Consider the following 12,850-nt stretch of genomic DNA (forward strand, 5'->3'; position numbering starts at 1 on the left):
CAGTACCTAGTGATCCCATTCTGTACCTTGAGAGAACCGGCTTGGGGTACAGGGACTACGGAAAGATAAAAATACTTTCTCTACACACAATCTATAAAGTGCAGTGTTGAATGTAGAAAGTTTTTGATCAAGATCAAGATCAAATTATCACTTTTCTTGCTTCACCTACGTCCTCTGCACTTTCGTTTTGTTTTGACACGTCCCATTTCACGATGTTCCACATCGTCGACTTACGTTTGTCGATACATTAGCACTAAACAGTAGTATCTGTCTTGCTTTGTTTTTGTTCCAGTGTTATACGTAGGTTTGTCTTTGCTGCTTAAAGTCTGGGAAGGGTTTGTCAGGTGTTTGTTGTATGGACGTGGCCCGGTAGTGAAGTTGTCGAGTGATGAATGTTTGTGTGATGTTGCTCCGTTTGTAACGTGTGTTTATGTGTATTATAGTGAGTTACATTGCATTTGAAGTGCCTTAATAGTTATGGGTCTCTGCAAATGTCCAAAACGAAGAGTAACGAATCAATTTTGTTTCGAACACCGAGTAAATGTCTGCGAAAATTGTATGGTCACAAATCACCCAAAAGTAAGTGCGAGCTGCTACAAAACACTGACTGGATTACCCTTGCCTTAAATACCAGCTCTTACACGTAGCAGTTGCTTCACAAAATAGCAGAGTATGACATTTCCTGAATTACGTTCAATATGGAATAAGGATTTGAAGGAATTTAAGTTCTACATTGAAAGAAATTAAGAGCCTTGAGGTTTGCCGATGGCTTTGTGATTCTGTCAGGAACAGCAAAAGATTTGGAGGAGCAGTTGAACGGAACCGATAGTGTTGTCAGATGACCATCAACGAAAGTAAATCAAGGGTAGGCCTAATGGTAGCCTTTGTAGTCTTTCAGTTGCATCAGGCGATTCCTAGGAAATTAATTGGGAAATGACATTGAAAATAATAGTGAATTTTGCTATTTGGGCATCAAAGTAACTGACGATAGCCGAAATAGAGAGGAAGTAAATTGCAGATTGGCTCTAGCAAGAGAAGCATTTCTAATAAACAAGAATTCATTAACATCGAATATAAATTTTAAACTAAGGAAGTATTTGCAGAATGTATTTGTCTAGAGTGTAACTTTGTTAGGAAGTAAAATATAGTTGAATAGCAGTTCAGACAAGTAGAAAACAAGCTTATTAAATGAGGTATTGTAGAAGAATACTGGAGATTGAGTGAGTAGACTGAATAATAATGAGAAATTACTGAACCAATTTTAGGAGAAAAGAAATTAGACTGATCCAGTTGATATGATACTTTATGAGGTATAAATGAACTGTCTATTGTTATCTGAGGGAAGTTTATATGGAGGGGGAGGAGGGTGTAAAAAATTGTAGAAGTAAACCAGGGGATGAATACTGTTACAGCTTACTCAGGACAGACTACCATGGAGAGTTACATCAAACCAGTCTTTGGACTGAAGGCCACCAGTACCACAACAAGAACAACAACATGGAATAAGAAATGTTCCACCCTCAATGTTCTAAATCATATCAGATAATTAGCTTGATTCTCTCTCTAACACCTTTCAATTTCCAATTGAAAGTTTGGAAATACGGAAGCGTCCGATCCCGCCCGTCTGCTTTGACCCATGACGTCACAAATATGGCGGAGACAAAAACAAACACACACACTTTCCACAAGAAGCCTAATGACACTAACGGGACAAGCTCGGGAAATGGGGTGTTTTGGGTGGGGGGCAAACTAAATATAAACAAATTTAGACGCCTTGCGTAGCTACAACGTATAAGTGAAGACAGCCATGCATGAATACCCACCCACCTCCCCAGGGGTCGTAACCCCTGCAACCCATAGAAGATAAAGATGCTTCAGTAGCTGATTAGTGTTTTTTGTCTTTAAAAAAAAAATCTCAAGGGATAGAACGAACAGATCAGAAAGATAAATATAATAAACTAAAACAGAAATTGGAGGAAACAGATAAATAAAATAAGTAATAAGTGTTTTTAAATTAAAAAAAAAAATCTCACGAGATAGAACGAACAGATCAGGCGACAGCCACACTCAAACCAAACTCTGCGCCATCATGACATCACACACGACAACACCCTTACGTCACGGGTCAAAGCCGACGCGTGGGATCGGACGCTTCTGTCGACCCGAAAGTTTCGTGGGTCAGATCACCATTGTGTTGTGGATCAGCAAAACATCTTAGAGTGCTTTTCGAAATAGTGCTTCTGGAAGTGAAGAACAATTTTCTTTCCTGATCTTGTAATTCACAGTTTGTGAAAGCTTCAACACTTTTGTCAGAATGAACCCTGAAGTCTCTAGCCTTCCTCCTGTCTTGCACAATCTTCACATACTTTGTAATACCTGCTAAAACTAGATATCAACAGATACTCTTGTTTTTCAGTAATTAATATGTCCAGAATATCTGCAGCACTGTAGGCAGTAATGCGTTCCTCACATTATTGTTATTAAGATTCTTCCTCTGTTTTTTGAGACATTTCAAATGTGTGTGTTATCCACTTTGAACTCTGTACTGCCGTAAATAAATACCATCATGTCTGTTAGTAAAATACGATACTTTATACTTCTCATTAAGAGTATATACCTAGATGACAGGACATACTTGTGACTGCAGTTGAGGACACTGTTTTCTATACGTCTTCTGAAGTATTAGCTGCTGTTGTGTGCTTGGACATTAACATTGGTCGTGGATCTACTAATCTTCCTCATTGTTGAGTGAGGCATACTTGATGTTATTTGTGGGTAAATTCATGGCTTTCTATCCATTGTAATGTTACACAGAGATTCCCAATGTAATTGAACAATGCGCCACATTAAATTCTCTCAACTTATTTTACCAAAACAGAAAGGCAATCACTTGGTTAAGTGGTCTGACTGTCATTCTCATATCACACATAGTGTGTTAATTTAGATATGAACGAATGTAAAAAGAGATGATGGGGGTGACCATCAGTGGTTGTGCATTGTTGCGGTTATTACAAGGAAGAGGACTGTGTGTTGACTTCTAGGCATATGTGATTGATTATGTAATAGTGTTATATGTGATTCACAGATTAGAAACACTTATGCTATTCTTCATTTTGTTCCCATCTCATTGAGTATACATTCAGTGGCTTAAATGCATGCTCCATCAAAGTGGCACATTGGTATAATTCTGGTTCTGAATACAGGAAGACTATGTTTCAAATTAACCCCACCAATTCCCCCTTCGTACACCCCTCCAAAACCCTAAAAACACATTCTGAATACCAACCCCCAGAAACAATGGCCCCCCACGTCCGTAAACCATCCAGAGACTTATCCCTCTCATATTTCCTCTTACCAAACTGCAACTTGGCAACCTCAGCCCTCACCTCAGGCCCACCCAGCTTACTCCTGTACTTAATATATTCAGAATAGACTTCCCTAAACATGAAAACCAACCTAAAACTGTCCTCTTGCTCACACAAGTCTCATGCGCACAAAAACTATGGGAGTATCTATAACAAAAATAATAAGTCATCAGAACTATCTCTCTCTGCCCAACCTAGATCTCTCGAACCAGGTACCACGCCTTATGGAGCGCCAGAGGTTATCCCTTCGGCACCGCCACATTTAGCAGTCCCTGGTCTGAGACACCAGAACTCTGGCTAACCACACATTCTACTTGCACATGCCACATTTCACAAGAAGCCCAAATAATTGCAGGAACTTAATGAGGGACAGCATATCATCCCCCATTTCAGCTCGCAGACGCACACTATTGTACTTAGAAGTTATATCCATACCTAACAAAAGCAACCACAAATTAAATTAAATGACTTACCACGTGACAAGCAGCAAATGACACTGCAATAACATAAACACAACAGAAACTTAATTCTTAACTCACTGAAACCAATTTATGTCCTTCTGTAACAGTCACGACCGATAAGTGTCCAGTTCAAGTAGCGATACCCAAATGAACCCAATACACACACCACCAGGGGACACCTCCGGCTGCAACAAGACGACATCTACAAACACAACACACTCATAAACTAAACTCCCCGCCACCATGAAGTCACACACCACAACACCCTTATGTCACAGGCCAAAGCCAACGGGTGAGATCGGACGCCTCCATTGACCCGTTATGGGCTGATAATTTGTGGGTGTGGAGCTGATGCCTAATAGCATCCCAGCTGTGCTCCATAGGCTTCAGATCGGGTGACTTTGGTGACCGACATGTCGTGAGATTACTGTTATGCTGCACAAACCACTGTAAAATGAATCTGGCTTTCTGACGAGGACAGTTATCTGCTGGAAGGTGCCATTTCCATCAGAGAAGACATCAAGCATGAAGGGATGCGGTTGATCCACAATTTTGATGTAGTTCACAGCTGTCACGGTGCCTCCAATTATTACCACATGACTCTTGGAAGCCCTGGTGAATGGCCCCTGCAGCGTAATACTGCTCCCACCGGTCTGCATCTGTGGCGTGGTACTTCCTGTCATACTCATACCCAAGCCTGGCAAGAACAAACACCCATTTCTCTCACCATCTGTGTTTGCAAGGTGGTGGAACATATGATTCATGCCCGGCTGCTATGGTTGCGTGAATTTCGCAATTTACTTACCACTGCACAGTGTGGACTTCGAGCACGCCGTTATGTGGTTGACTGTCTCATTACCTTGTCCACTCATGTCATGAATGGTTTTCTGCAGAAATACCAGACTGTGACCATGTTTTTCGATTTGGAGAAAGTCTATGACACCTGCTGGAGGACTCACATCTTCTGTACTCTCTACACCACTCATGCATGCCCCATTTAATTCAGGAATATTTCAAAAGACCGAGTTTTCAAGGTACATGTGGGCTTTTCCTTGTTGGGTACCTTTATCAAGGAAAACGGTGTGCCTCAGGATTCCATCCCGGATGTCGTTCCTTTGCTATTGCCATCAACCCCATAATGGCTTGTCTGCCTTCAGGCATCTCCGTCTACTGTTTTGTTCATAATTTTGTGATCTATTGCAGTTATCCATGGACTTGTCTCCTTGAGTGGCATCTTCAGCTATGTCTTGATCTCTGTACTCATGGAGCATCGGTAGTGGCTTTCGCTTTTCCACTGACAAATTTCTGGCAGCGCAATTGGTTTCTTCCACTGTCTTTACATCTTGTGCCTGTTGCTTTTCTGTTTGTTGAAACTTTGAAATTCCTGGGGCTCATGCTCAACAGGAAACTTTCTTGGTCCTCCCAAGTACCTTACCTGGCCACCCGCTGTACACAGTCCTTCAATGTCCTATATGATCTCAACAGTATTTCCTGGGGAGTGGATCAGACCACCCTCCTTTGTTTGTTTCAGTCCCTTGTCTGTTCGAAACTAGACTATTGGTGTTTCATTTAAGCAGCTGCACATCTGTCCCTCTTACGTCGTCTCAATACTGTCCACCATCGTGGCATCTGTTTGGCTACTGGCACCTTTTGCACTAGCCTGGTTGAGATTCTGTCTGTCAAAGCTGCCAAACTACCACTGTCATATCTCCTTGACTTTCTCCTCAGCAGATACTCATGCTGTTTGTCTGCCATGCCTGGCAACCCACCCTACTCCCTCTTCTTCGATGACTCCTTTGATCGCCAGTATGGGACCCGTCCCTCTTCTCTGTTACAGTTTGGAGTTCGCTTTCACCTCATGCTCTGGCAACTTAACTTCACAGTACCTGCTACTTTCCCAATGGGTGTGAACCCTTCACCACTTTGGCTTTGTGCAGCAGTCCATGTTCACCTTCACCTTAATTTGCTTCCCAAAGACATTACTCCAGCCTCACTCTATCACTTTAAGTTTCATGACCTTCGCACAGAACTTCGCGATTGTATCTTTGTGTACACTGATGGCTCTCGGACTGACCGTGGAGTTGGGCGTGCCTTCATCATTGGGGCCAACGAGTTTCGGTATCGGCTTCCGGAGCACAGCTTAATATTTACAGCATAGTTCTTTGCCCTGTATCAGGCCATCAAGTACATTTGGAGACATAGGCTTTTCAATTGCAGCATCTGCTCTGACTCTCTCAGTGCCCTTCAGAATGTCAGCGCACTGTTACCATCCTTCCTTTAGTGCAAAGGGTCCAGGGAAGCTGTCACTTTATCATTCTTGATGGTGCCACTGTGATGTTTATGTGGGCTCCTGGTCATGTCAGTCTGATGAAAAATGAGGCCGCTGATTCTGCTGCCAAGGCTGCAGTTCTCGTACCTCATCCTGCTAGTTCTTCCATTCCCTCTGATGATCCCTGTGTTGCTGTCTGTCAGCAGGTGGTGTCACTTTGGCACCATCACTGGTCCTCCCTTCATGGTAACAAGTTATGGGGAATTAAGCCTCTCCCACTGAATTGGACGACCTCCTCTCAGTTCTCTCACAGTTCGGAGATCGGTTTAGCTAGGTTGCATATTGGGCACTGTCTTTTTAGCCATCTCCATTTGTTAAGTGGTGCTCCCCTCCACTATGTGCTCATTGGCCTCAACCCTTGATGGTTCGCCATTTCCTGATGGCATGCCTCCTTTTTTTTTAATTCTCATTTATGTTTGCCACCTGAGTTATCGGGTGTTTTAGTGAACCACGCACAGGCTGTTGACTGTGTTTTACTTTTTATCGTCATAGCAATATTGCAATGGACATTTAATCTTTCGATCAGGACCTGCATTTCTCTATGACATATTTTATGGACCTTTCTCCAACTCCCTGTTTTTAGCTGCCTTTCTTCCATTGACTGGGCTTCACATGTAGACTTTTTTAGTGTTCTAAGGTTCTGACATGTGCTCGTATGACCTCAGTTGTTTTTGCACCCTAAAACAAAACAAAAGCACTGCCCTCACGCCATCCCCTGGCACACAGTCATCATGCTCGCTCTCCAAGTAGGAATACTGAAGATGGTAATGTATAATCTGGTAGCCAATAGGCAAAATAAATGAATTGTGACCATAGACTAAAACTTATGCTTTTTCAGTATTGTATTGGTAGCTGTTCCGCAAATAGTATGTTGGCACTGTGTGTTGTAGATAAGTCATATAGTCAGCATTGCCTCACTTGTTCATACATTACTGTGGAGCTGAAAATCTTTCCTGGGATCAGCTTCTACCAGTCTTTTCATTTTTCTATAAACAGTTCATGGCAGTCTTTCGCAACCTTGACTTATTAAACTGATGCTACTGTAATATTCACATCTCTTGGCAACTTCCTGCTTTGAAATTGAAATTATTACATTCTTCTGGAAGTCAGGATATTTTGCAAGTCTGGATATCTTGCTTACCTGGTGGAACTGTTTTGTCATAACTGGGACTCCAAAATTTCGAAAGAATGTTGTCTGCATCGGGTGCCTCATTTCAACTTGTGTTTTTCAATGCTCTCTCATGTTGTTCTCACAGTATCATGTCTCCCTTCTCGTCCTCATCTACTCCTCAGGTGGCTCATTACTCTGTTGAGAAGTGTGTGCATGGCAGGCATTTGTCCCCAAGCCATTGCAGTACTACTTCCTTTCCTGTGCTGCAATTTTAATCTCAGGATATATCTTTTTTCCAACTTATTGCCCAGGACAGATTCCCTGCTGACAATCTAGCTTGCTCATAGGATGTGAATTCTGGCAACTTCCACTTTGTTCCTTTCTTTTACACCACATATTTTGGTTCATTAATGTTTGGCCTCCAAATCTAGGTTTGACCTCCACCCTTCTTTTTTTAAAAAAAGGTGCCTGGGGTTCCTGAGTGCCCCGACCAATTATAATTTATCAGTTTTTATTGCACCGGTTGTTTTGAGTTACAATTGGTATGTTACTCACCTCCCCACCAGTCCAAGAGAACACCTCCTGCAGGACTCCATACTTTATTATCGTCATCAAAGTCATAGTGATCTATCGAATCACCGGTCACTTCTGTGTTGTTTGTTGATGGCTTTTGCATTTGGTAAAATGCAAGTCTTGCATTTCTGTCATACTATGGTCCATTCTGACCCAGAATTCAATTTGGGTATGCAGCACTTGGAAGTTGTTGCCTATTCTTGATTTTTGGATCTCTTCTTTGGTAAAAAGCTGACATGCCTCCTACCATATTCATAAACTAAAGGCAGTCTTAATCCAAAAGCTTAATGCTTCCTACTTCCTCGCCTACCCCTCTTGGGGTGCAGATCATGCTGCTGCCTTCCTTATTTACCAGTCGCTAATCTCATCCTCTACCCATGAACCATGGACCTTGCCGTTGGTGGGGAGGCTTGCGTGCCTCAGCGATACAGATAGCCGTACGGTAGGTGCAACCACAGCGGAGGGGTATCTGTTGAGAGGCCAGACAAATGTGTGGGACCTGAAGAGGGGCAGCAGCCTTTTCAGTAGTTGCAGGGGCAACAGTCTGGATGATTGACTGACCTGGCCTTGTAACACTAACTAAAACGGCCTTGCTGTGCTAGTACTGTGAACGGCTGAAAGCAAGGGGAAACTACAGCCGTAAGTTTTCCCGAGGGCATGCAGCTTTACTGTATGGTTAAATGATGATGGCGTCCTCTTGGGTAAAACATTCCAGAGGTAAAATAGTCCCCCATTCGGATCTCCTGGCGGGGACTACTCAAGAGGATGTCGTCATCACTAGAATGAAAACTGGCGTTCTATGGATCGGAGCGTGGAATGTCAGATCCCTTAATCGGGCAGGTAGGTTAGAAAATTTAAAAAGGGAAATGGATAGGTTAAAGTTAGATATAGTCGGAATTAATGAAGTTCGGTGGCAGGAGGAACAAGACTTCCGGTCAGGTGACTACAGGGTTATAAACACAAAATCAAATAGGGGTAATGCAGGAGTAGGTTTAATAATGAATAGGAAAATAGGAATGCAGGTAAGCTACTACAAACAGCATAGTGAACATATTATTGTGGCCAAGATAGATACGAAGCCCACAGTGGTGCAAGTTTATATGCCTACTAGCTCAGCAGATGATGAAGAAATTGAAGAAATGTATGATGAAATAAAAGAAATTATTCAGATAGTGAAGGGAGATGAAAATTTAATAGTCATGGGTGACTGGAATTCGTCAGTAAGAAAAGGGAGAGAAGGAAACGTAGTAGGTGAATATGGTTTGGGGGTAAGAAACGAAAGAGGAAGCCGCCTGGTGGAATTTTTCACAGAGCACAACCTAATCATAGCTAACACTTGGTTCAAGAATCATAAAAGAAGATTGTGTACATGGAAGAAATCTGGAGATACTGACAGGTTTCAGATAGATTACATAATGGTAAAACAGAGATTTAGGAACCAGGTTTTAAGTTGTAAGACTTTTCCAGGGGCAGACACGTACTCTGACCACAATCTAATGGTTATGAACTGTAGATTAAAACTGAAGAAACTGCAAAAAGTTGGGAATTTAAGGAGATGGGACCTGGATAAACTGACTAAACCAGACGTTGTACAGACTTTCAGGGAGAGCATAAGGGAACAATTGGCAAGAATGGGGGAAAGAAATACAGTAGAAGAAGAATGGGTAGCTTTGAGGGATGAAGTGGTGAAGGCAGCAGAGGATCAAGTAGGTAAAAAGATGAGGGGTAGTAGAAATCCTTGGGTAACAGAAGAAATATTTAATTTAATTGATGAAAGGAGAAAATATAAAAATGCAGTAAATGAAGCAGGCAAAAAGGAATACAAACGTCTCAAAAATGAGATCGACAGGAAGTGCAAAATGGCTAAGCAGGGATGGCTAGAGGACAAATGTAAGAATGTAGAGGCTTATCTCACTAGCGGTAAGACAGATACTGCCTACAGGAAAATTAGAGAGACCTTTGGAGAAAAGAGAACGACTTGTATGAATATCAAGAGCTCAGATGGAAACCCAGTTCTAAGCAAAGAAGGGAAAGCAGAAAGGTGGAAGGAGTATATAGAGGGTCTATACAAGGGCGATGTACTTGAGGACAATATTATGGAAATGGAAGAGGATGTAGATGAAGATGAAATGGGAGATATGATATTGCGTGAAGAGTTTGACAGAGCACTGAAAGACCTGAGTCGAAACAAGGCCCCCGGAGTAGACAACATTCCTTTAGAACTACTGACAAACTTGGGAGAGCCAGTCCTGACAAAACTCTACCATCTGGTGAGCAAGATGTATGAGACAAGCGAAATACCCTCAGACTTCAAGAAGAATATAATAATTCCAATCCCAAAGAAAGCAGGTGTTGACAGATGTGAAAATTACCGAACTATCAGTTTAATAAGTCACAGCTGCAAAATACTAACGAGAATTCCTTACAGGCGAATGGAAAAACATAGAAGCCGACCTCGGGGAAGATCAGTTTGGATTCTGTAGAAATATCGGAACACGTGAGGCAATACTGACCCTACGACTTATCTTAGAAGCCAGATTAAGGAAAGGCAAACCTATGTTCCTAGCAATTGTAGACTTAGAGAAAGCTTTTGACAATGTTGACTGGAATACTCTCTTCCAAATTCTAAAGGTGGCAGGGTTAAAATACAGGGAGCGAAAAGCTATTTACAATTTGTACAGAAACCAGATGGCAGTTATAAGAGTTGAGGGACGTGAAAGGGAAGCAGTGGTTGGGAAGGGAGTGAGACAGGATTGTAGCCTCTCCCCGATGTTATTCAATCTCTATATTGAGCAAGCAGTGAAGGAAACAAAAGAAAAATTCGGAGTAGGTATTAAAATCCATGGAGAAGAAATAAAAACTTTGAGGTTCGCCGATGACATTGTAATTCTGTCAGAGACAGCAAAGGACTTGGAAGAGCAGTTGAACGGAATGGATAGTGTCTTGAAAGTAGGATATAAGATGAGCATCAACAAAAGCAAAACGAGGATAATGGAATGTAGTCGAATTAAGTCGGGTGATGCTGAGGGAATTAGATTAGGAAATGAGACACTTAAAGTAGTAAAGGAGTTTGGCATTTGGGGAGCAAAATAACTGATGATGGTCAAAGTAGAGAGGATATAAAATGTATACTGGCAATGGCAAGGAAAGCATTTCTGAAGAAGAGAAATTTGTTAACATCTAGTATAGGTTTAAGTGTCAGGAAGTCGTTTCTGAAAGTATTTGTATGGAGTGTAGCCATGTATGGAAGTGAAACATGGACGATAAATAGTTTAGACAAGAAGAGAATAGAAGCTTTCGAAATGTGGTGCTACATAAGAATGCTGAAGATTAGATGGGTAGATCACATAACTAATGAGGAAGTATTGAATAGGATTGGGGAGAAGAGAAGTTTGTGGCGCAACTTGACCAAAAGAAGGGATCGTTTGGTAGGACATGTTCTGAGGCATAAAGGGACCACCAATTTAGTATTGGAGGGCAGCGTGGAGGGTAAAAATCGTAGAGGGAGACCAAGAGATGAATACACTAAACGGATTCTGAAGGATGTAGGTTGCAGTAGGTACTGGGAGATGAAGCTTGCACAGGATAGAATTGCATGGAGAGCTGCATCAAACCAGTCTCAGGACTGAAGACCACAACAACAACAATCTCATCCTGGCAGAACTATGGTGGTCTGGTTTATGGCTCAGGAGCAGCTTCAGCTTAGAAATTGTTAGACCAGTCCATCATCATGGATTAACCCTTTAATGCATAGTGTAGCTGATCAGATACAGACTACATTTCTTCGATGTATCCTATACTGAGCAACATTTTGTAACAAATTCGTTATGTAGTTAAGTGTATACACTCTACTGCAGCTGCAAAGCTGCTACTAGTTCTTCATAGCGATCGTAAATGGCATGATGAACTCAACCATTTCGACAATCGGCTCTGTGGGTGTGCTGCCGCGCGTGTGTTGGCGGAAAGAATAGACTCCTTTTTGTGTCTGTGCACTGATTTGTGGGTTTGAAAATTACTTTTTTATTTTGAAAACGTATGTAGATATGGTGCAGACAGTTAATTCGCGTGTGTTTACGATAGATTTGAAATTAGTCCTGTTTTTGTGTTTGCAGCAATTGTCAACAATAATGCTTTGTTAATTTAACCAAAAAATGTTTTAAATATTTTTTTCGTAATGTAGACACTGTAAACTAAACGTGGCAATTTTTACAGCTTGAAATAAAACATCATGCGTTTAAGGGTTAAGACTGAAGACTAGCCACTGATGCCTTCATGATTAGTCCCATGGACATTTAAACAGATTTGCCTTGACTGTATTTTAATTTGTAGTAACTCAGTGGGCATTACCGATATTACTCATGTTATCTTGTGGTACCTGCTGTTCATGACTTTCTGTCTGACCTTAGACCTACAGTATTCTCATTGTCTTTCTCTGAGTCCCAAGTCATGTGTATCTCTTGGAAAGAACTGGCAGACCAGTTGGCTAGAGAAATGCTTATTCACCCAACATTCATTTTGATGGTCCCAAGTGCCATTTTGTGGGTGCAAATAAGACCTCTTGTCAGCATGTTCCTCCTCCTTCCATTCCTCCTGGAATGAATCCACTGTCCTATGTTGCCTCCGCAATTGACCATACCAAATTAAAACACAACTTTATCTTATGTGACAACCACCTTGCCGAAGTGGTAACACCGGTCCTCGTCAGGTCATTGAAGTTAAGTGCTGTTGGACTTTGCTAGCACTTGGATGTGTCACTATCCGGGTGTGCCAGGTGCTGGTGGCAAGTGAGTTGCACTCAGCCATTGTGGGGCCAATTGAGGAGCTACTTGATTGAAAAGTAGTGGCATCGGCTCCTGACCACATGCCCTTCTGTATCCACATCCAGTGAGCCTAAGGGTTGAGGATGACATAATGGCTGATTGGTACTGTTGTGCCTCAAGTCCTGTTCAGATGGTGTTGTTTTGAATTAGGCATCCCCATGTTGTATTTGTGGAACCTTACTGATATTAGC

At 41.9% G+C, this 12,850-nt stretch overlaps 1 protein-coding gene across 1 annotated transcript in view; it reads left to right on the forward strand.

Moving 5' to 3' along the window:
- Window positions 1-331: 331 nt before the first annotated feature.
- The window catches only part of LOC124623062 (zinc finger protein-like 1), a 46,278-nt gene continuing 33,759 nt past the window's right edge, over window positions 332-12,850 (forward strand). Inside the window, exon 1 of the mRNA XM_047148858.1 lies at window positions 332-579. Coding sequence (XP_047004814.1) covers window positions 478-579 — 102 coding nt within the window. The 5' untranslated portion in view covers window positions 332-477. The remainder of the gene's footprint in view (window positions 580-12,850) is intronic.

Source organism: Schistocerca americana, chromosome 1 (genome assembly GCF_021461395.2).
Source record: "Schistocerca americana isolate TAMUIC-IGC-003095 chromosome 1, iqSchAmer2.1, whole genome shotgun sequence".
In the NCBI taxonomy this organism is placed as follows: Eukaryota; Metazoa; Arthropoda; class Insecta; order Orthoptera; family Acrididae; genus Schistocerca; species Schistocerca americana.